The 24,040-nt window shown below is 39.6% G+C and overlaps 1 protein-coding gene and 1 long non-coding RNA gene across 15 annotated transcripts in view; one reads left to right on the top strand and one right to left on the bottom strand.

Annotated features, from left to right (window-relative positions):
- GALNT18 (polypeptide N-acetylgalactosaminyltransferase 18) overlaps nucleotides 1-24,040 on the top strand; it is a 328,849-nt gene that overhangs the window by 289,249 nt on the left and 15,560 nt on the right. For 5 of the 6 annotated variants that reach the window (XM_080404738.1, XM_080404741.1, XM_080404739.1 and 2 more), the window contains one exon: nucleotides 19,395-19,559. The exons of the other annotated variant lie outside the window; for it this stretch is intronic. In XM_080404738.1, coding sequence (XP_080260864.1) covers nucleotides 19,395-19,559 — 165 coding nt within the window. The remainder of the gene's footprint in view (nucleotides 1-19,394; nucleotides 19,560-24,040) is intronic. 6 annotated transcript variants of the gene reach the window in all.
- Nucleotides 1-24,040, bottom strand: part of LOC308070597 — a 306,714-nt gene that overhangs the window by 18,696 nt on the left and 263,978 nt on the right. The gene's annotated exons all lie outside the window — the stretch shown is intronic.

Here is a 24,040-nt window from a genome sequence, read left to right on the forward strand (position 1 = left end):
AGCTTAGTTTCTCTCTAGTATTGTTCACGACTTGCAGAGTAGGGTTATTTGCAGAAATATTTACGGAATTATTCTATCCACAGTGTGTTTCTGTGAACCAGGGATTTTTTTTTTCTCCTGTTCATTAACCATCATTTGTCCAATCAGAAAGCAGAGAGAAAATGAGAAATTATTTGCTCACATAAGATCCTGATTGAATATTTATGAGTAACTGAAAAAAAAGTGCATTGATTTGTAAGCCAAGAAAAGATCTGTTTATCAGATGATTTATTTGAAATCAGCAATCAAACTAGCTCTTAGCAAGACCTGAGTTCAATCTAAACCTGGTTGTATTTATAGACTAGAGGTATTTTCCCCAACAGAAAATATGGGATACTAGAGACTTTTAATTTAACATTGTTTCAAGAACCAGTGGCTAGAAATTAAAGCCAGTTAGATACAAATTAGGAAAAAGGTGCATATTCTTATCAGAGGAGATGACTAGCCATCATAAGAAGCAGCGATAGTAACTGTTGAAGTCATCAAAGCTGATAAAATTCTGGAAACTGCGATTTAATGTGAGACAAGTTACTGGACTTAAGAGGTAAGCAGGTGGAAGTATATAGCCTGTAGCATACGGAAGATCAAAGTAAAAAACCTAATGGTCCTTTTTGGCTCTTAAATCTACGAACCTGTCAACTAAGTGGCAATCACAGCTGGTGCTTCTTTGAATATTAATTCACTTTAGAATGTACAGAAAAAACACTGATGGTTACACTATAGGAATAGGGTATGACTTTAATGAAATCGGTGATTTTTTTACATGTTTTTGTAAGGTAAAGAACCTTATAGCTTTAAAAAATACTTGCTAAATTTTGTGAATCATTTGCCCTCATTCTTTTTTCTTTTTTTTTTCCTTTTCTCTTAAAGTGTGATTAAACTCATTATGCAGGGATAGCTCTGTTACGCCAGGCCTATCTTCTCAGCTGGCTGTCCATAAAGGCTTAGAGCAATCAAGTGAAAAAGCCGATGAATGCATTTAAGTCATTTAGATGTTACTACAATATTAACTTTGTATTTGTTTAGCAGGGAACTGCACTGATTGCGAACCTTGGAGCTTTGTTGCTCTTGCTATGTTAAAGATGTAGTGATTTATTCAGCATGCATTTTACATTTCAGCATGCATTTTTAGTGCTTTCAAACTCTGAAATTAGTCTCAAAACTGCATTGACTTACTCACTAATGGCATCACTTTGGGAAGGAAAAAATAATAGCACAGCTTATGAACTCCTAAGTTTTGTTAAAATAACATGAAGTTTAAATAAAAAACTGGAGAAAACAGATAGGTTACCACATTAAACCTGGAACTGTTACAGCTCATGCTGCTTTGTATTTAGTTTGGAGGTCTGTCACCAAAGGGCAGGGACAGAACTCGGTAAGAAGGAGATCATGCCAGTGATGGTAAATCAGAGCTCTGAATTCAGGTCAGGTTTAGGTTTTAGTCAGATCTATTTTATATTAACACAGAACCAAATCCTTAAATTTTTCTTTTGTCCTCAAGTGTGTTCAAATGAGGAAGTCTCCCATTGTTCAAACAGAAATTATCAAATACCATTGCATTAGCGTAGCACAATGTGATAAAAAAATTTTGTTATAATGTGCCTGCACAGTGTTTTCGCGATATGGGCATACAGTGTGTGTACCACTTGCCTTCAAAATGTTGTGTGATGTCAGCATAATGTAAACATCATGTCATGACTTTGTGTTGCTGGACAGAATTATGACAATGACTGAGTAACTGTGTTTTTATTTATTTGTGCCCAAGGTAGTCAAGACACTAAGTCCTTTCACCTACTGGATTGATTTAAACATGTCATCAAGTTTAACCTCTTTCTCATTAGTAAGTGAGAATTTGGCAATTTTAAGAATTTCTGGAGCAATCAGATTGCTTTTTTCCCAGATTGCATTTTTTAATTCAGTATGGTGAGTAATGAGTAATTGTAAGTATGTGCATAACGATGATTGGGACCTTCTTGAGCACTCCAGGCAAATTTTAATATGAACTGTCAAGCAAGCTAAATGTTATTCTGCCAAATGAGTGACGTACGTGGTTAATACTCTGAAGTACCTAATTTCACACTTTCAACAGGAACCATGCTGAATAATTATGAATTAACTGTTTGCTGCAGAATGCCCATTTCTGGCTTCCAAATATGTTTTTAATACCCTATTGTAGGTTGTTTTCAAAATCTTCCCGTTGTAGACTACTGCATTTATAACTGCACATAAATAATATGAAGGAATACTCTCATCTAAGCAATACTACCTGAGATGATAACTCTGTAGTTATGGTCACTAAGAGGAAAAAAAAACACCACCTACAGGAACTGTGGCAGGTTTGATGTTTATTTCTCTTTGACTGCCTTAGCACTCTCCAAACTTCTGAAAATCAATGCTAACTAACTCTTTAGGTTAATCAGATAAATATTACCTCTTAGAATTCTTCCTGTCCCTCCAACTTTGTTGCTCTCCAACTGTTTGCAGTCCTGTGCTTATGGGAAACTATTTCCCAGAGTCATGGAACACTTGAGGTGGGAAGGCACCTCTGGAGATCATCTAGTCCAACCCCCCTGCTCAAGCAGGGTCAGCCCTCGCAAGTTGCCAGGGAAGATAGCTCATGATACTTTCTTTTCCTGTTCTGTCTGTACAAAGCAGATGAAACCCAGCTCATCTTGGGTAAGTGAAGAGTCTCTTATATGAGCAAATATAAGTGGCATTGAAATTATTCTGTCTCTGAATTTGCTAATAACTCCAAGCCAAGGATTGTGCTTGGCCAGGGCTGCAGAAAAGTTCCTGTCAGGATAAAAGTTCCATGGCCTCATGTAAGAATCACTTCCACAAAAGGCCAAACGTTCCCCAAGAACTGAGACGGATACAAAGGAAACTGCAGTATTTCTGACACCTGTTGTTACCTCTTGAAAGTGAGCAAGCCAAGCATTAAGGATTTAATAACTTTAACCAAATGGAGTAACCCATCAAACTGTTTCACCTTCAGTACAGAGCAGGCTAACAGGACAATGACTAAAGCTCTGATTGCACTAAGCCTGGCCCAAGGATTTCAGTCACTGCCTAATGAAATGCTGTCTGGCTAACACCCATGAAATGTGGATCCGGCTTTAAGGGCAGAGCAGCTTCTGACAATTCAGAGATGCTTTGTGCAACCAGACGACCAAATCTGGTGCCCCATGTGCAGTAGAGAATGTAGGGTCAGTAACAGTTTCATTAAGAGAACGCAGATCACTTCATGTACTATTTTGAGATAATGAAATCTGAGGATGTTTGAGTTTGTGAGTATTAAGTTGATTGTTGAGGAACAGAGCTCCTCTGTTAATAATACTGTAAATAAAGAGCAGTGCTCCTGTGAACAGGAAATGTTTTGTATCACAAGTGCAAATGGATGCAAGTCATCTGAGAAATGCTGATTAGTTAAGAGGGTTCCCTTGCAGGGATTCGTGCAGGAGATTCAGGAGTGCTCATGAAGAGGTGCTTAGGGAGAGAAGTCAGAATTTGACCTCTGCTACTCAAAGGTACAACAGCTAAGTGAAAAACCTACATTAATGTAAAATAAAAGGCTGCTTAGGACTAAGGTCTGCATACATGAAGCTCTAATTTTACAAAATGGAAGAACTTTTTCTCCAGGTTTGTAAATCGAAAGCTGGAAAGCTGGGTCAGTTTCACTTCCCTTTGATGTAATAACAGATGGACTCAGATTTTTTTTCTGCTCGCTCTTCAAAATATTTTTCTTCCCTTTAGTGAGTACAAGCACAAAATTACAATAAATCTCTACAGTGAGATCGTAACAGGTCAGATTGTGCTCAACATTATATTGGGATCAGGTATATTAGTCTGATCCAGCATCTCAGGTGAGGGTGTAGCCTGTTGCCTCAGGTTCCCATTCACCTCCTAAATTGTTCTTTGAACGTTGCAGGAACAAAATTTTCTGGTACCTGCTTTTAGGGCCAATGTGGTTTGGCTCAAAAGGAGAGGTCTCTGTGGGCTTGAAGCAGACCATGAGATGTCACCTGGAATTTCCCAGAAGTTTGTAGTGTAATTTTTGACTCTCCAAGTTTCTTTCCTACTGTGAATCTGACAAGTGCGAGTCACGGAGTGAGCTGCACTGGAGATTCTCTGACAAACTGCTCCCCTGTGATTCTGCTTATGAGGACAACAGCAGTGTCTTTGAAAGGAGCATGCTGGCCAAAGGAAATAACTTGTAGTTGGTTCTAGTTCTGTCCTCCAGACGCATACCAAGGCAGGGTCTGGACTAGCAGTTTGTTGACTGAAAAACAGACATTTTACTCCAGTCTGTTTTAGTCTGGGGGAAAAGTTAAATACAATTAATGTGGCTTTGAGTTAAACTTGGCTCTGCTCTTTTGTGGTTTTGCTACACTTAATGCAGGGTGCAGACCAACATAACGTGTACAATACAGAACAACCCACTCAGTGAAATGGATATTCCCATGCAGCAATCTTAAGATAAGCAGAGGTTCAGTGTAGGAGAAATCTCCCTTTTGCTGAGAAATCCAAGAGCCCTGAATCAGCGTGAGGCCAGCACGTGCCTATGACAGGATGGCAAGGTCTCCAAAAGCCACAGCAAAGGAGTGGAGACTCTGCGATCTGCAGTTGCCTCCTCCATTGGGGTACTCGGGGGATCCGACGATATGGCTGCTGGTCACTGGACTACACTAGCTCTGTGGGCACAACAGCCCGGCTGTGGGTAAGGATGGTTTGTGAGTCTTGTGTTCTCTCTTTCGTAAACTTCTACCTGGGCCTTGGAGCCCAGTGTCTAGGAATGGAGAGGGTCACTGCCCTCCTTCCCGGCAGTTTGGCGTGGGGGCGTGGGTCAGCACTGCAGTGGTGTGTCTCGCCTTGGCAGTTCCTCTGTCATAGCCATGGGCCATCGCCCCTGCGAAGGAGCAGGGAGGGCGCGGTAATCCTCAAACTGCTGTTTCCCTGGTGCACATCCCTGCTACCCCTGCACTTCTCATGGGGATCTGGTCCCAAAGGGCCCCTGCAGGGACACAGATTGGCACTTTGGGAAGAATCAGCTCTGCGAAATAGTACAAATGACTAAACAGTTTGTTGGACCATAGACAATTGTAATAATCCTTCTTAGTGTTTTTATTCATATGCAAATTTGGAAGCTGCTAACAATTGTGGTGTTGTTGTAGTGACACTCTTGAGTGTCATTTCTGGTCACCCTGTGAACAGTGGAGCCACTACTTCAAGGTGTTTGGTTGTTGGATCTTGTAAAATTGATTACTTAAGAGCCCTGAAAGAACTGTACTATTTATATTGCAATTATTCAGTGACTTTTAATTATGAGTGACTGATGTGCCTGGTTTTTGTATTAATTCTAAACAGCAAGACAGAGGCTTTTTCTTTTCTTTAGGTCTGTGTCCTGCAGATACTGTTATAGGATAATCTACTTCAGATAATAAAATAAAGGCTGCTAAGACAGGCAGAAAACGCTGGGGAAAATCTGTGACATAATCTGCCTTTTGTGATGAAGGCAGCTTAGCCTCACAGCCTAGCCATACCTCAGCAGCCTGAAGCTTAGCATAGCTATTTAAGCTATTCACTGTTGTACTTGAAGGTCATTTAAACAACCTGGTTTTTTAGAGCTGTTGATTTTACTTTGCTGCCTTTCCACCTGATAATCTGTTACTCAGAAAAGCTGAGCCTTTTCTGCTTGGCCTGTGGATACATTTAAAGCCTAAGTTTATATGTGAGCCTTCACAGCATGATTGAAGGCCCCAGAAATCAAGTCCTAATTAATGAAAATGGGGGTGGGTATCATGCTATTTGCACAATTAAGCAATTTACTGTTTCATTTCTTGCCAAAGCTTACAGCCTGATTTGTGCAAGGGGCAAATTATGAAGCTAGCAGTGTTCTGAGTCATAGGAAAAATGAAGCTCACTTGGCCAAGCACAGTAAGGCTTCCCACACAGCCAGGACACTTGGATTGGTATTAATGTCCTGCTTGACATGAAAGCAATGTTCTGCTTTTTCAACAGCTTTATTCATTTATTTGTTCCTAGTCTAGAAAGACTTAAGTACTCATGGTAAGAAATCTTGATGTGCCGTTATTTCTAATGTCCTTCCTCATTTCCATCCTTTCTTTATGTCATTAGCACTAAAAGTACTTTCAGTGATGAAAATGTATCCAATGATGCTTTTCTTTGCCCTTTTCTTGGGGACCAGAAGAAAGGAGGAGTCTCTGGGACATGAGCACAGTATTCCAGCCTGAGACACATTTTATTTGCAGAGCTTTGTGAACTTTGCAATTTATTCATGAACACAGGCAGGACTGAGGTACAGGTTTTACATGAGGTTATAGTATACAGACTCTTCATTTAAATTCTAGATGCTGATTTTGTCTGAGTGTCATTTGTGGTCACCCTGCAAACAGTGGAACCACTACTTCAAGACATTTGGTGGGCAGGAAAAATGCCATTTCTATTAAGGTACATACATTTCTCCACTTGCCTTGGAAAGCTTAAAAATGTTTCAGGAAAGAAATTTTCTTTTAGGATACAGTTGGGTTGGATGTAGTTTCATAAGCTTCTGTCAGTCTCTACAGAGAAACCAACAATAAAGATTGAAACAAATCAGTTGAAGTGATAGACCTTATTGCTTGAAATACATCCTCTACAGCTAAGGAATAACCTTTTTACTTTTTGTAGGCTAGTGTTATTAAGGATTTGCTTTGATTTTGATGTTGTCCATTTAAAATGCCAGAAATTCTTTTATCCAGCTTAATGGGTTTAACTTGGTTTAAGAGGCTAAATACTATTGAATGTGCCAGGATAGGAACACTGAAAGAAACTTTCCTTGTTCTCCATGGGACTGAAAGCTGCACCAGTCTGCATCTCCAACCCTGAGATGGAATAATCACCCCACGGGCTCTCATCTGTCAAAGCAGTTAGCACAAACTTAAAGAGAAATGTAAATGATGCTTTGACCTTTCGTAGAGAAGATAAAAACTTTAATGTTGATGGCAAAAATGACCAACAAAAAACGGTACAGGTCCTCCTTCTGTTCTTTGGTGGTTATCAGTCCTGTCTGCATCAGTGTTCAAACTAACTCATCCTCTGTTAATGCACTGTTGTGAAGTTGGCTGTTGAGTCACATAAGTCATTTAAAGAAAAAGAAATCACAGCATAGACATCAGATGTCTGAAATTTTATTCATGTTATGACAAAGTGCCACTGGTGCTTTTAAATTCTAAATGTATGGCTACTAAACCTGGCAGAGGTTTCATTTGCTATAGAATAGTTTATTAAAAATAATGCTACTGAGCATGAAAAGTAGGGCATATATAGTATTTGCCTGTTCTGTAATTACAGACTGTATAAGACATGAAAACCTGAGGCAAAACCTCTGCAAACTTTAAAATAGTGCCAGGGTTTCCCTCTGAAAAATGACTAATTCTAACCTGGGAAAAGACTACAGAAGTTTCCACTGAGCAGCTCAAGTGGCAGAGCTTGGGAAGAGAACCGCCTACACTGAAACTGCAGCACTGAATGTTCCGTGTATGGAAATGCATGCTGTACCTGCAAGTAATGAGCCCTTAAGGTGGAGTTCCCAGATGGCAGTATGTCACAATCTCAGCTGTATGACAATTCCTGAAGCCATAGGAGAGACTAAAAACTGAAGAAAATTGTCTATGTGAGTGCTGTGCATCTGTGCCGAGTTTCTCTCACACTTTTGCATTTAAACAAAATAAAAATCTTCTGCTCGTTTTGGTGTTTGAGGTCCTCTGCTGCACTGCAGAGGTTTTCCTAATTAGTCACTGTGTATTGATAGTACTCCGGATAGTTGGTGCTGCTCATCTCATGGGTCAACATATTGCATTCCTAACTAATTCACGAGTTTAATAACGCCCATAATAAGATGTTTAGAGTGTAATTATTTAACACCAAGCACTGAGAGGTTAGGAGGTCAAGTGGAGGTTAAATCTGCTGCTGAAGGAAACGCTGCTAATAAGACTAGGTGAAACCTTCAGGGCTTCCTTTTTGTCAGAGAGCGGTGACAGACTGTGGGATGTCCTAGGCTATTATTTCAACTTCCATTTGCACGTTATTTTCAGTGTATTCAGTCTATTGTAATATAAATCTCCAGATGGGTTCTTCATAGATCAGTATCAGCTGCTTTGCCAACACAGATTAAATGGAATGACAGGGAAGCCCAACTTCCCATAAAATCTGGGGTGATTTTAAAAATCTCAGTATGAAGTACCTTTCACTGTTCTACATTCTGTGAGTCCTGCAGGATCTTCAGGTTCCAGCTTCACCTCAGTCTCAACAAGACGTCCCACTTACATTGTGACTGCAGCCTTTGTAAAGTAAAATCCACATGTTTTCATTTAGGTCAGTGTATTGATGTTGCATGTTATACATCATCTATAAACTTCATCACATGCAAAGGAATAGGGGGAGAAACTTGGATCCTGATAGTTTGTTCGGTTTCAGTGGAAATATGTCAGACTTACTCTAGGTTTGCTGTGAATGAATCAAGCCCCATTTTTCTTGCTATGGGATTTACTCCTTTGCATGTTGCAGAAACAGGCTAAAATACTACAAAGACTTTTAAGAGCAGTTTGTTTTGCATTTCAATTTGTTCTTCTCTCAAAGGTGCTGGCAAGGAGGTCACTTGACAAACTTAAGTTTGACTAATGAACTCTTATGGGTGATTCATTTTGTTTTGTCGGGAAAAATAAGTATGTCCCTGCTGGTAACCTAAACAAACAAAAGATAATCAGATTTTCACTGACCAGCAACATGGTTCACATGTGCCGCCTATCTTTTTGTTATCATTTTCTGTACATAATGCCTCACTTCCATGCAGATGTTTTAATGTCTGCATTTTATTGTCTTCAGCAACAAAAGAATTAATTTTTAGACAGTTTTCTTGTATTTGCATATGTTGGTGTCAATGGAGTGCCTCTGGAAACCTTGTATCAAATGCATGCATGATCCCAAGAAGAATGGGTGAGATCTGGCTCACCTGAAATCAGAAATGGATGTTGTGATTGCTTTCAGTGAAGCCAGGAGAGCCAGTACGTGTAGGAGTTAAGTAATGTATCTGTAGGGAGCTGGGAATTCTTCTCAAAGTTGTGCATGTAACTACCTACCTTTGTTCCCCTCAGAAAATCACACAAGTTCACAGCTCTTCTGGAACGCAAGAGGAGTTAAAGGGCCTCTGTATCCAGAGTCACTGGCTCACTACCACACAGGATTAAACATGATAGGACTGGATAAAAAAAAATAATAATAACACCCCCAAACTCTCAAGATTAAGATATTACTAGAGTATCTTAATAAAGAAGGTGTGGCACTTGCTTGTAATTTGTTTGACCTGACTTACCACTTGCAGACACATTTTATCAAATTCAATTTAGAAAAGGTAATAGTAGAAATAGCACAATTTATTTTAACAAATATTCAGAAGGTTATACTGCCAGAAAAAATACATTTTTCCTGAGAAGTGGTAAGCTACTTGTCTCATCCCTGGCACCAGATTTTTTTGTTGTTATGCTTATGATTATAGTTCTAGGCATCCCAATAATGACCCAGAAATCTATTACATTAAGTGCTCTACAACCTCATAATAAAAAGTACACCCTTGATTTGAAGAGCTAAAGTCTGCAGATAGACTATTAGGAACAGGAGGTCGTGGCAGAGCGGAGAAGGGAATGCTATGAGGTACTGACACAGAACTCACTGCATTCTTGAGTAATGCTTTTGGTACATCAGCAAGTCTTTTTCTTTTGTCTTTTTTTTTTTTTTTCTGAGACATCTGAGCAAAAGTGCTATCCATGGAATGTGCAGAGGAAGGTAAGTTCCTTGGAAGATGCCAGCATTACTTCTAACTTCCAGGAATATCTGCTTGAAAGATGTGACCAATCCTGACCTAATTAGGAGCTGGAAGATAACCTATTGATACTTGCTAAGCTGATAAGTAATGAGAGGAAGTGTTAAGAAAGGTTTTGAAAATGAGGACAAGCAGTTTATGCAGAATGGAAAACAGAAGTGGAAGGATACTGCCTTCCTGAAAGGCAATCTGAAAACCAAGTTTTCAGAAGCATTCAGAATGGGTTTGAAAAGAGCATGAATTCTGACATCAGTGAGGAAGCCAGCAAGGTTCAACTCTGAGTGGAAGAGCTGTATTTTAGAGACGTTTTGCAGGAAGAAAGGGCTGTATAACAAGATCTGATGATTTTGGAAGAGGTTCAAGACGAAGCTGTGTGTTACACACGTGTGTGATGTGTCTGTGCCCACAGCAGTCTAAAGCACTTGGGTCTAGCTGTGAGAAGGTAAAAAATCTGCTTCTATACTTGTTGATGCTGAGCTACCAAATGCTTACACACAGTTGGCAGTGAGCTAGCTCAGATTTTGATTTGGCCGGGAGGAGTCAGCTCTGGTGTAAAGGATGGACCAGCGCATCAGCATATGGGGACGATGGGTAAGTCTGCAGGTGAGCAAGTGCTGAAGGAGAGAAAACGGGGTAAGATAGACATGGGATTCTGTAGGAGACCACAAAGAAAACTGTGAAGGGTAAAGAGGGATTGGTGGGAGAGGGAAAAGGAAAATTCAGATAGGACAAAGTCACAGGAGCCATAAGACAGCATGCTTTTTAAAAAAAGGACATAGCTGTCTATGCCAGAATTGTTCTGAGACAGATATATAGATATCTATATATACACACTGCCTTTTCTTTCTTTCCCATGGAAGAGTTGTAGAGATCTTGTGCAGACATAAAAGCAAAACCAAGAGAGGCTTTAGGAAGTGAATCAAGTAAAATTTTAACTTATCCAGGTCTTGTTAATTCTGTAGTTACCTTCATCAGGAAAAATACAGAAGTAAATGCTGAATGCATATATAAAACCAAGGATTGACAGTTCTGTTCAACTTAAAAAGTGGAACTCAAGTAAGCAGATTTTTGTTTGCTGCTTTTAAGCAAAACTGAAGCAGAATACCAAAATAGGCAACAGCAGAATTTGGTATTCCACTGCAATGTAGGTTCATGAATTTAAATGAAAAAGAAGTCTGACGTGGGGTTCCTGTTTTCTATTAAAATAATATGTTAACATTTTTGTGTCTCTAAGCCTGTATTTACAGTACCACACTGTATTATTTAAAGTTCCTGAACACCTTGGCTTTATTGCTGTCAAATGTTGTTGTTTAGAGTTCAGAAGTTAATTAGTGTATGGGCATGAAGAGGAGCAAGTAGGTCAGATAATCGGCATGCTGGTGAGTTAATTCAGTTAGGTACAAATCTAAGCACTGAAGTGAAATAGCAAGTGGTTTCCTTCTTACACACTTTACAATTTAAGTCTAAATTATGGTGTTGCTACACTTGATACTAGCTGTTTGTCAGCTCATCTGTAAGCCAGGTTTCATAGTGAATAGATCCTCAACATAGATAAAATACAGTTATAATTGTTTTAAATTTGTATCATCACTCTGCATCAGCTGAAAATCTACCTCAGAAAAATAACATCAATCTTCTAAGGGTTGACCTGTGGCTTAGGGGTAATATTCTGTAATTCACAGCCTATGCTCTTATGCTTGCACTTCTTCAGCAGCAAATTTTTTAGGGCAGCACGGGATGCAGTGGTGCTGTTCATGGTGGCTACAGGACAGCACATCCTCTCTCTCCTGTCACTTCCTACATGAATAGTAAATGGGGAAACACTTGATACTTATCTTGGTGATGTATTTGTTTGTGTTATTCGTAATGAACTTGGAATCTGTCGAGAGTTTTCTTATCAGGTTTGGAAAGTTCTTTTGTTCAGATGTGTTTATGTAACAAATGCTGGAATAAAACATCAGGAATAATATAAATAGCCAAGTAACAGCAAAGTTAGCTAAGTCTGAATTTATAGGAATCCATCAGACTGCTCTTTAGTTAGAGTTGTAGTCAAGTATGAATCTGCTGTGAGACTTTGGACCTAATAACTGACTTCATGGATTCATTTGAAGAAAAATATGGTTCAAAGATGGAGTAAAGTCATGGTGAATCAGGTTTATCCCTTGTAGTTATTATGCCAAAAGCAGGGTAGCAAATGAGTACTGCTGGTGGTGAGCATTAAGTTTGCTCATTACAAATGCAGAGTCATGTACCAGTCTCCAGCGTGATTTCATCTGGGAACACTGCCATAAGGATTACAAATGGCTTTCAGCCTGCAAATTGGTGTGTATTGCTTTAAACTTCCAGTGGGGAGTTGGCAATTTATCCTTCAGATAATCATCTTGTGTTAAGTTGAACATCTTACTGTAACTTTTTGCTACATGATAAATCAGCTCCTATGAATAATTTACTGCAACTGGCAATCCACTTCAGCTCTGAAGTCTTTATCAACTCTGGCTTTTCAAAGTTTATTATTAAACTTGGAGCCAAAAATCTCATTGTACTTGAAGTCAGTGGAATTTCAGTGTTAACGGGAATTACAATTTGACCTCTCTCGGGGCAAACCTGTCGTGAATAGATAGAAACTCTACATCACATCGTTGTGAGGACAAAGCTGTGTATTTGTGTCCAAGTAGGCAGAGCTCATTTACCTTCCCTTGTACTTTACATCATCACGGGGTTTTGTGCAGATTTTGTTTTGTGTAGGTGTTTGAAATATTTTCACTGGACAAAAATGCTGGCTGAATTACCTGGCCCTTCACTGCTCTCATGGCAGATTTAGGATGTGTTCTGTACTGCACTACTGCAACACAGCACATAAGATGTGAGTATCCCACCAAAATTCGTGTTCTAGCCCTACAGCAGGAAACGTGCCATGGCAATCGAGTTGGTAATTTTCTGGAAAGTTCTTTCAGACTGCCAGGTCCTGACTGGCTCATCTGTACCAGTGATCCCAAGCTTCTGGTCTGCTCTCCGGCTGGGCTGGGCTGAGCCACCAGGAAGGAACCGAAGTGCTCAACTGCAGATTTTGCGAATTGTGTTTGGCGTGATTCCCCCCCTGGAAAGCAAGGTAGCCAGATCCTGTCAGGGGATCTCTAACACCAGGGAGGAAGTACCTGCTGCGGGTATATGCCAGATTCAGTATGCGTTATCTCAGCTCTAACTTTTCATAAATCACAACAGGGTTGGTTTTTTTTCCGATTTTGAGCATTCTTGCACAGATCTGCTTTTCACTACGCTCACTTTATGCCCCTGGCACTCGCATGTGCTGTGCATGTGTTTTTCCCAGTGAGCACTAGCTTAGCAGAGGGTGAACTCTGGCAGTTAGATGGCTGGCTGTGCAAGTGGCATTTCAAGATTATAGCTGAAAGCAGAATTTGTCTCAGAGGAGACAGGTGGAACAGAAGGGCAAAAAGGACCCTTTGTTCTGCATGCAGCAATGGAGATTTAGGGGAGACTGTGGCTCCAGGTTGAACTCCTCTTTTTCTCTTCCATGCTGACATGCCATGTGAGATTGCTTTAAGAGGGAAGGAGAGTCCCTGCATTCCCTGAAAAGGAGCAAGGCTATGGCCTGGTCCAATGGCAAATAAAGGGTGAAGCGGTTTCTCCTTTATTCTGGAGTCAGTCTGAATAGCAGTAATGTACACAACTTTTGTTTTCATCGCAATATTGTACTGTGTGTTTTCCTGATATTCAAGCAGATTTTCAGGGGAAGTTATGCTTAGAATACTAAATAGAACAGCAAATTATTTCATCCAAAGTGCAGGCAGGGAAAACATTTAGGACACCAAATTTTTGCCAATAGTCCCTTGTCATCATGAAGATTTCTTGAGACTCCTAGGCTATGCAGCTCTCAACTACCATTCATTTGTGTTTTCATCTTTTAGCTGTCTTGTTAGAAAAAATAAATTTTGTTCTTAAGAAAAATGTTTAGAAAAAAATAACAAGTATTCCTTGACTAAATCTCACTGGTTTTCACTTTATAAAGATTTTGGGAACCATTTTATTGGTTTTATTAATGTGATACCAATCTCAGTTTGCTTGTCTTATATTTTTGTCTTAATGTGAATAATCAGAGATGATTAGGTGGAGCAAACAGGAAATGAAGTCATGTGCTCAGATAGGACATTTCTAGGAAAATAAATTCAAGAAAGCTACAGAGTAATTGATCCTTTAGTTGGAAGATGCCATTTTACAGGCACAAGGCTATTTGCAGGCCGAGTTTCTCAGCAGGTATTAAAGAAACTGGAAATAGTTTACAAAACCACCCACCTTTTATAGTCCAGAGGAAGATTAGTATGAAGGTGATTAGTTATGAGGCTGTTCTTCAAGAACACAAGAGGGACTGAAACAAAAGCCTTGTGGCAGAAGCCTGTGTCAAGTTTTGCAGGGAACCAATATGCTTTTCTTCAGACCCAGGTATGAAGCTTTTGTAAATTCAGTCATTTGCTTGCTGCAGATCTTTAGATTAATAACACCAGGTTTTGTTTTGAACAATTTCTTCTGCATCACTCTAATCTGCTGCAAGCCCCGGGCTCCAGAGGAAGTTTCTTGAGGATACTGAGTGCAGCTTGACCTGTGGTAAGGGCAGGGAAGGCAGGCAGCCTCCAGAGCCAGCCTGTCAAGTGTGTGAACCGCACTCATCCACCCTTGAAAAGCACCTGGCGGGAGTGTGGTTGAAGGAAATGTGGAAGTGCCTAAGGCTCAGACCCCTTGTTGACTCTGACTCTTCTCAGATCATAAATCCTGTCTACATTTTTATAGTTTCTAACCAACAGTAATGCTGAACCCTTGCAGTTTGACTTTTTGAGAAATGCCTTTTGTCCAGCCTAACTGATTCCTGAACAAAGGTGCTCCCTTTGTTGCCCAGGAGATACAGTTGTACATCAATACTGTTACAGTTGGTGAAGTGCTGGGGGCTAGAACGGACTAATGAAATGTAAGGAGGCTTTTTTTTTTTTTTACAACATAAGGGAGATGAGTTTTGGGTTAGTTTTTTTGGGGGGGTTGGTGGTGATTTGCAGTTTTGTTGTTTGGGTTTTTGTTTTGGGTTTTTTTTTTTTTTTTTTTACTTGTGTACTTCGATACAAGTATACTTGTAACAATATCGAAGCAAGACTCTGTGAAAATTCAGTAGCTCCTTAGGGAGTATGTACGAGATGGTGAGATGATAATATGTGGTTGTGTCTTTAATGAAAGTGCAAAGGCACTTTGAATGAATACTGTAAATTGGCATACAGCAAGTGTCTTGGCTTCAGTGGAACTAAGCGAATTTTTGGCTATTGAGTCTCCAGTCCCTTGAACAAGAACTGCTGTGACGTTCGCTGCTGTAGCAGAAATTAAAGGTCCAAGTTCTGAGCAAAAAGTTACCCTGACAACTTGATAGTACATATTCAATATTCAGTCATTTGGAGTTCCAAGGCAGTACTGGAGTGATTGTTCAAATATCACTTTCTTAAATTACTGCAAACTTTCAGTCCTGGTGTGTTAGTCGGTGGTGGTGTTGCAATATTGTAGGAACAAATGTGATGGTAAAATGTGTTTTCCCTGTATCTTCTCAAGTGTTTTAAACAAAAGTGCCTCAGTCGTCCATTTTGTGCTGAAGTGGACTGTGGAACAGCAAGCGTACTTGTTGATGCTTGTTAAAAGCATCCTCTTGAAGTAATGCTGTGGGCATTTATCTATTTAACAACTTATTTAAATCACAAGTTCAAACTCTTTTTTATAAGGCTACACATAAGGTGATAAAACACGAGTATGGTTTTAGTCTGTAGGATCATATTTTACCTGCAAGTCAATTTAAAATACGATCAATAAAAAGTCATATATATGCATACCTAACAAGTACATTCTGAGAAGGTAATTCAGTTCATGTAACGCAGGTGGTTAATGTCCCACGGCCCACTCCAGTAAGGTAATTTGCATACCATCTTTACTCTAAAAAAACAGAACAAAACCGCAAAAAAAAAACCCAAACCAAAACCAAAAAAGAAACTCCAAAAGTGTATTGGAAAATGAAAATAATCAAATAGAAACAGGGAAATACAGTGGAAAGCAGGGTGGGTTTTTTTTCTTAATATGTAAAATTATTTAAAGGGAGGCATTACCATGGTTTCATGTTTGATAGCTTTAGGTCTCAGGCTAGAAGAGCATTATTCAGTGGTGTCCATAGTTAATTCTACTTTACCAAATGGATGCCTCCCTTCATCCTGACATCACTGCTGTTACGCTGTCTCAGAGCAGGGACTGTTCCATTCTTGGGCTGGGGCAAAGGAGCCAGGGGCTGTTGATACATTGTAAGAAAAGTTTCCTGGCCAAGTGCAACACAAACCACTACCTCGCTGTTTGCCAGCATGCTGCTCAAGGAGAATTTGTAGAGGTTATGTGCTTCTGATGTGATGCCTCCATTAGAAAAACATAGCAGTCAAATTACCAGGTTGTGCAATATTTTCAGTTCCGAAATAAGATAGGGTATTATTGGGTAAGATGCTAAAATATTTATGATAATATATAGAATAATTAATGATACTTGTATTATTGGATACGCAAAACAACATCCCAAAGGAGCCCAGTTAGACAGACTAACTGCCCCTGTACCACAGCCTGTCTCAGCTGGAGCTTATTTTTACTTGCCACTTACAATCTGAAAGGTGCCTTTCCCAGTACTAAGTGAGAATCCCAGATTTCACACTTTTTTTTCTAAACGGGTCCACAATGAAAAATGAAGTGCTATTAGCAGGTAGGGTGAGCTGTCTAAAGATAAGCAACAACCTGCTAATTAAATCTATTAGGGATAATTGCATTTGATTGTTCCATTTCGGTACAGTTTTGCCAACAAACAGAATTGAATAATTCCCCCAGCCAGAGCCATCATTCTGCTTCTGCCCAGAAAGATGCTCAGACTGAACCGTTGCTGATTTGACATCAAAAAAAGCTGGTGGAGTTGCACTATGAATTGGGCTTGCTTTATCTGAGATGAAACGATTACCTGGCGCCTTGAGGCCACGCTGTGAAAGGCTGAGGAGACTGAGCTAATAAAAACAGCTCAGCCCTGAGGGTTTGTAGGTACACCACTTTTTTTTGCACAAGCAACCCTAAGCTATAGTGTATATTTCTCAGAGTTGCAGCCAGGCCTGCTCAGTTGTTTTCAATGACTGACGTGTATCTTTTAAAAAAAGGGAAAAAAATGCAGACTCTCTTGACTGTCCCCTACTATGTTTTCTGTGGTGACAATGTGCTGAAAAAAATGAAGTTAACAAATCACCACCTATTAGTAAGAAATGCAAGTAACTGACAATTTCCCTCTCATTTTTCTAGTAGTAATTTTAGGTAAGAGGCAAACAAGCTGCAACAAAATGTTCATCTGTAAAGTCAATGTGTCCTAACAATCGCCGTTAAAGATCTTCTTGATCTTACCGCCTTGCTATACCACTACCTCCATCTCTCTCTCTCGCTCTCTCTCAAAAAAAAAAGCATCTGGATAGATCTTAAATGTACCTAAAATAGCTGCTGTTGGTCTGTCTAGAAAGTGCATTCTAAATATTTATTGCTTTTCTGCAGCATCAGGTTTGTTTGCAGGAATATTAATTAACTAACTTGTGGAAGGAGTCTGTTGGGGTGTGGTCTTGTTAGTCTTTCCACAGTTCTTACAGTTTACTTAATTAGTAATAACCAAGCACTTTGGAAATGTGCTCCGCTAGATCCTTTTATTTACCCTCTCTCGGCCTGTAATGCACAACTGAAGTATTCAACTGTTCTCTGCTCAGACTCTTAAAACCTAGACTCACCTTGGCTCAGCCAGCTCAGATTTCTGTTAGCATTTCTGTGGTGTAAAAAGAATGAAACTTGATAAGGGGATCAAACCTTTGATTAGTCTAAACAGTTAACAGCAACTTCATTAACTTTTATGCAACTATGTCAGTTTATATCTGATGTGGGTCTATCCTAAAGGCGTTACAGGAGGGTAAACAGAGGACATGGTGTTTTGGTGCAAGACTACCATTTGTTTTCATCTGCATTTAATCCCTGCATTGACTGATTTCAGCATTCTAAGTTGGGTTTTGTTTCTTTTTTTTTTTTTACATGAAACACCCAAGTCTCTCCTCAGTCCTGTTTGCTTTGTTTCTCTGCTTTCTCCCCTATTCACAGTTAATATTTTACCAGAGTTTTCACAAATAAGAATACGCACGTACAAACCAAGCTACATCAACAATAAACAGATGCCAGGAGATAGTACCATCAACCTCTGGCAACAGAAGGGATTCCCAAATATACACAGCATAATTTCCAGCTCCTGTTTTGTTACAGACACATAGACTGGATACCATAAATGACCGGGATGTTAATTTGGAACTTCTGTCCAGCTCTTGTCACTTGTAACTCTGATAGCACTGGAGTTGTCAAAGCTTTATGCCTGCCTGCTGCTAAAGCACAATGTTGCCATTTCATCTTTCTCACAGTCCTCTGAAGAAAAAAGGTCTGATTTTAGCAACATAAATTCTATTTGGGATTAGCAAACAGACTTCCTGGGTTTATATGTAACCTGTTACCATTATCAACTGTCTGGCAAGCTCACCTTCCTTCCCCCTCTTTTTTTTTTTTTTTTCTTCTAGAGAAACCTCACACCTGTCTTTGTAGTCAAACAGAGTGGAAACAATTTGTGTAATGTAACCGCCTCATGCCTTTGGTCATAAGTGTAATCACCGAGGCCTGTGAGGGCGCTCCTTTGCTAGAAATTGAGAGCAGCTAGTATCTGGTCCCTTTGTCCAGTCTCTTGTGTCTGTGTGTATTGACATATAAAAATAAAATGAGAACAGATAGCCCGAAACATGGCCATTCTGTTTTGTCTCCTGCCATGTGTCTGTCACCAACTGCTAATAACTTTTTATTGTATATACTGGATTCTGATTAGCCTGTCTCAAATTTGTTTTTTAGCATTTGTTTGCAGAAAACATTCATTTATCTTTCCATCTGTCATACAAAAGTTTGAGATCCTTCCTGCTGAACTGCTGTGTTGCTGTTCTCTTTTCTCACCTCTCCAGTTAGGTATTATCCTCAGATGAAACAGCCTAATCAGAGTTGATGGCAGTACTCAAACTAATCCGACTTGCTGCTGGAAGGTGTATATCTCACTTTTTGAAGACCCACGGTGCATAACCATAGGAAACAGCAGTAAAAAGGGACATGACGATACAACAGTTTTGTTTGTGTATTTCCTATTAAGTAGTTCGCCAACATTTACTTGTTGGTACCAATTAATTGTTAATTTAGAACAACTTATATAATGTTGTGTTGCTTCCTGCATGAAAAGAAGTAATTTAAAAGTCACTATGGGGTCAGCCTACTGCTATTCAGCGTGTTTATCTTTGCCACTAGCTTTGTGGTAGAAGTGCTGTTTCTGTCTAGAGGCCACAAATCTTGTTTGTGCTTCCTGTTGCAGAATGTTTATTACACAAGCAATCAGCAGCTCCATGTGGGTGTTCTGAGTCCCACTATCGACGATGATGACAACAGATGCCTGGTGGATGTGAACAGCAGGCCCAGGCTCATTGAATGCAATTATGCCAAAGCCAAGAGAATGAAGCTTTACTGGCAGTTTACTCAGGTAATTCTTACTCAGCAGATATTTCAGAAAGTTCAAAAGCTCCGTTTCTGTCTCTAAAGTGTAATCTGTTTACTAACAGAACAGAACCAGATTTATCCTTGCTTTCTTTGCATAGAGCCAGGAAGCTGTATTTACATTTGATCCCAATGTCAACTACCTCAGGAAGTTATAAAGCTTTATTATACTTTCTGAGTTCACAATAAATTACTTGTTTCTAAGACAGACTACTGTTACAGGATTATCTAAAAAAAAAAAAAAAAAGTTATTTTAGTAGAGACAAATGCAAAGTAACCTATTTAGGAACAAGAAACAGAAAGCTGTTTGTTTAGAAGTAGCGACTCTGAAGAGGGGGTATTGGGTCATTGATGACACACAAAGCCTCACAATAAGTACTTCTGCAGTTCCTTGCTTTAAAAGGCTAATGCTTTGTGTGTGTGTGTGAGAGAGAGAGAGAAAGCACCTGCAAGTAAAGGCTGAGAAGTGATTTCACAGTGATGAGAATGCTGATAGGACTCTGAGTTCCAGGCCTAATGTCCCCACTTCATAACTGATTTAGGCACAGAAGAGAGAACTATAAAGAAACCACAAAAGTTCTGGGGCTAGAAAACCTGCTCTGCAATATAATGCTTGTGGAGATCACTCTGTTCAGTTTGGCTAAGAGGAAGTAGCAAGGTGACTCCAAGCGTATCAGTGTTTCCACAGAGGGATGTAGGTTATCCTGAAGACAAAACAGGTTCCAAAGGTTGAAAGCTAAAGATAGTCAAATTTGGTCTTTGAAAGGAAGGTAAGATTTTCCTAAGGTAAGAGTTAAGACATTGGAAGCTTACCATGTCAGGTACTGATATGTGTGTTGCTTCAGATAAATAAAATGAAATTACAGTGCTTTCTAAAACAAGTCCCTGATTTAGCTTCTGGAAAGAATTTAAGAGTTAGTGTGAGTCTGACTGGTCACAGTTGCTCCTCTGGAGTTTTGAGTCTACAAATCTAGTTGCGTGCTCCAGCCCCTGGGCTGAGGCTTACCATTAAGGTGATTTTTTTATTCCTGCATTTAATTTTTCTGTAACATCCATGTGGATTTGCAAATATCTTTTCTGCCAACTCAGTTTCTTTTTCTTCGACCTCAACAGCCATGATCAGTATATTTTAGGACATTGGTAATACAGCTGAGCATCTATCTTAGAGAGCATTTGGACACTAATCAGTAAAGCATACTATTAATGTAATTTGTATTTGCACTTGAAAAATCCAGACCTTTGTCTTTAAAGGGTAACTCTCAAGCATCAGACCTTAAATCTCTAACCTGGATAGACATCCCAGCTTTCACTTTTAGTCTCTTCAAGGGACTTTTTTTATTTTGTTTTAGTTATGTCTTCTCTCAAATTTCAACAATAATCTTGTCAAGAGGGGGCCTCACTGTGCCCATCTCTGCACTTGATTTTTGGCACCATGGTAAAAAACTGTAATTAGCATATTTAAATAGTATTTCAGTAACATTTTAGTATTGCCCACCTGTTCAGTGATTGCTCCATATAACCCAACCCTTTGGTGACAATTAAGTTCCTACTACTCCAGGATACTGCTGCTGTTTTGTAATATTGATTATGTTAGATCTGGTTTGGGGGGGCAGCAGTAGAATGCATTGGTAATTTAACTATTAAAAGCTTCAAAAATGGTATTTAACTATATTAGGTTTGTTTTCTGTCTGCATTTCCATTCCATGTTGCAATTACAATCTCCCAGTGAAGGTGCAGTGTTGTTAAACTAGACTCTATGGACTGTATTTAAGTCTTACACAAAGGAACTTCTGCCCAGGAGAAGTGTAAGCTAATTAGTTGTTTCCTTATGATAAATTAAGAGACAAATGGAATAATTAAAAGCTTTCTGTTCAAAAAGGATTTTGTTAATACCCAATGTAATTAAAGTGCCATTATTTCTCAACATACAGCGTGGTACACAGCTCCTTGTATGTTCTTTAAGCTAGAACAAAGCTGACAAAAGTAATCAAGGCTTGCCAAGTTCAACTGGTGAACTCCATCTGAAATGCCCATTGAGGCTGGTAACAGGATGTGTTTCTGTGAATAAGCTGCAAGCTGTCCACCTGAAAAGAGCCTTTTTTTATCACTTTTTGAAAGCTCTGGTATTTTCTGTATTACGCTGTGAGCAGAACTACTGAAATAAGCAGGACTGTAAGTACTGATGCTTATGTAGTCTTGAAGTTTGTGAAGTATTAACTAAAATGTGGATGCTGCTCATAGCTTTTTATAGCATCTTCCTTCGGCTGCAAGTATGCTTTGAATTCTCTGGATTCTCTAGCCATTCAACAAGAATGACTGATGATAGATAGATAAAGATACAGCAGTGCAAGTGGAGGATTGTCTTACAAAGGAAATGGGAAACTGACTTACCAACCAGAGTGGGGTAAACCAACTGAACTAGATTTCCCTGACCAGCACAAAAATCAGTATTTGCCCTTCATTCCAGACGTGCGTCTTACAATTTGAATGAGGAAACTTTCTCGCTTTTCCGCAAATCACACTACAGTCTGAGAGGCACCGTGATAGTCTGTGGTGGGACACTGGACTTCAGTCTGGTTGGTATAGGACTGTACGGCTTTTTGAACAAAGTACTCTTCAGATAACATTCACCTCCTCCCTTGTAATGATGCGAGAAATCAATATAACAAAAGTAGAAAGTGGGGGTCATCCTCAGCTAGCAGTCTCCTGTAGATATATTACAGAATTATTTCATTCTTAATTTGCATCTCTGTATGATTAGGAGTGTATGTATACACATACATAGATGTGTGTATATTTCTTTTTTTAAAATTTATCTTTTACTTTAGTTTTAAAATTTTCAAGTTCCATGGCTCCCTTCAATTGTAGGCAGCTGAAGTCAGACACGCAGATGTCCACTGCTACCCTGTGGACAAGAGAATGGCTTAATGGGCACTTATACCGAGGGAACCACCACCATTACCTCAAACTATCTTCATTATACGTCATGCTGGAGGACCGGACAGAGGCCTTAGGAGACTACAGTATCCTCCTGACAGGACAAATTTGCACTGAGCATTCAAAGCTCGTATCATGTGTTAGTATAATCAGGACCTATCTGAGCACATTTCCACGCTCCACAGTTTTGTACAGCTGCCAAATGCAATGAGACCCAATAAAATGTAGGCTTCAGTGACATTCTTCCTTCCAAGGCTTCTACAGTGTTTATAACTGTAATTATGTCAAATTATGTAAATTAGCCCTGAAAAGACTCCCATCAACTGGGTAGTGTTCAAGAACTTTATTGTTCAGGTTGTTTGTCAAGTCTTCTCTTAGGGAATTGCTTATTTAGGGAATACTTTTATGCTGAAAAGTCTTCTTAGGTGTTTGACAGTTCACCTAGTTCAGTCTGTCTCACCACTTTTTCATTTAATCAGAACAAAATTAGACCTTGTAGCAAGATAGTAAGCAGTTACCAGAAATTGCATAAGGCAGAGAGAGGACAGAGACAAGAATTACATTGTAGTAAAATGCTCAGAATTTTACGAAAATATTAATTTTAACATGGTGTCAAGGAAGCTGCTCTGGCATCATGAATTGTTAGGAATGCAAAACCTAACCTCAGTTGCTACTGGGTACCCCTTATTTATTAATAAAATATTTAATCCTGCTCTCACCCCGTGAGCTCTTTATGGCAAGGAGCAGGTGCACGTGCAGTGTGCTGGCAGCAGTCTGCTCCCCTGTGTAACGGAATGCTTGCGGGAAGCATCAGGTCAGCAGTACATCTGTACCACTGTCCACATGCTCGGTAAAGCTGCTGCCCTTGGGACTGCTGTAGTGATGACGTTACATGGTCTGGTGTGACAGAGAAGGGGCTCCGAGATGTAGGAGATGGACAGGTAACTGCTTGGGACATCCTTCAACGGAAGTATTTACAGCCAAACCCAGGCTCTTCCAAACTGACTATCTGCTACTGAGTTTGTTCGGTCTGCTAAGAAGTACATTCTAAAGGCTTCAGTCAGGCTGTCTGGAAGGGGTGTATTGGTATGGGTTTTTTAAGAAGTTTCTCTGTCTCCAGTCTGCTTTCTCAGGTTTATTGCTAATAGAAAGGCAGTTGTGATTTAACGCCTGCCCTGTAAGTAAAATGCATCTCTACAATGTATGACCTGGTCATCTACAAAGTACACTCACAGCATGTTAGGACTCCTCCAGCAGCACAATGAAGGCAAAAGGAGGAAGGTTTTCTGTAATTACTCTTTATCTTAAAGTGTCTTCAACTTTTATCTTTAGTCGGATAGGGATGTGACTGTTTCTGATGCTTCTGACTAGACTAGCTACAGTGTCACGATTTGCTGTTGTGCGAAAACGTGACTGGTGGAGGGATCTATGGACAAAGAGGTCTAAGAAAGGCAGAGCTAAAACCCCAAGAGATTAATATTTTTAAGGCTGTTCCATTTTGAATTCTTTTCAGTACAGCAAGCTCTGTTA

Source organism: Falco punctatus, assembly GCF_963210335.1.
Source record: "Falco punctatus genome assembly, chromosome: 10".
Lineage (NCBI taxonomy): Eukaryota > Metazoa > Chordata > Aves > Falconiformes > Falconidae > Falco > Falco punctatus.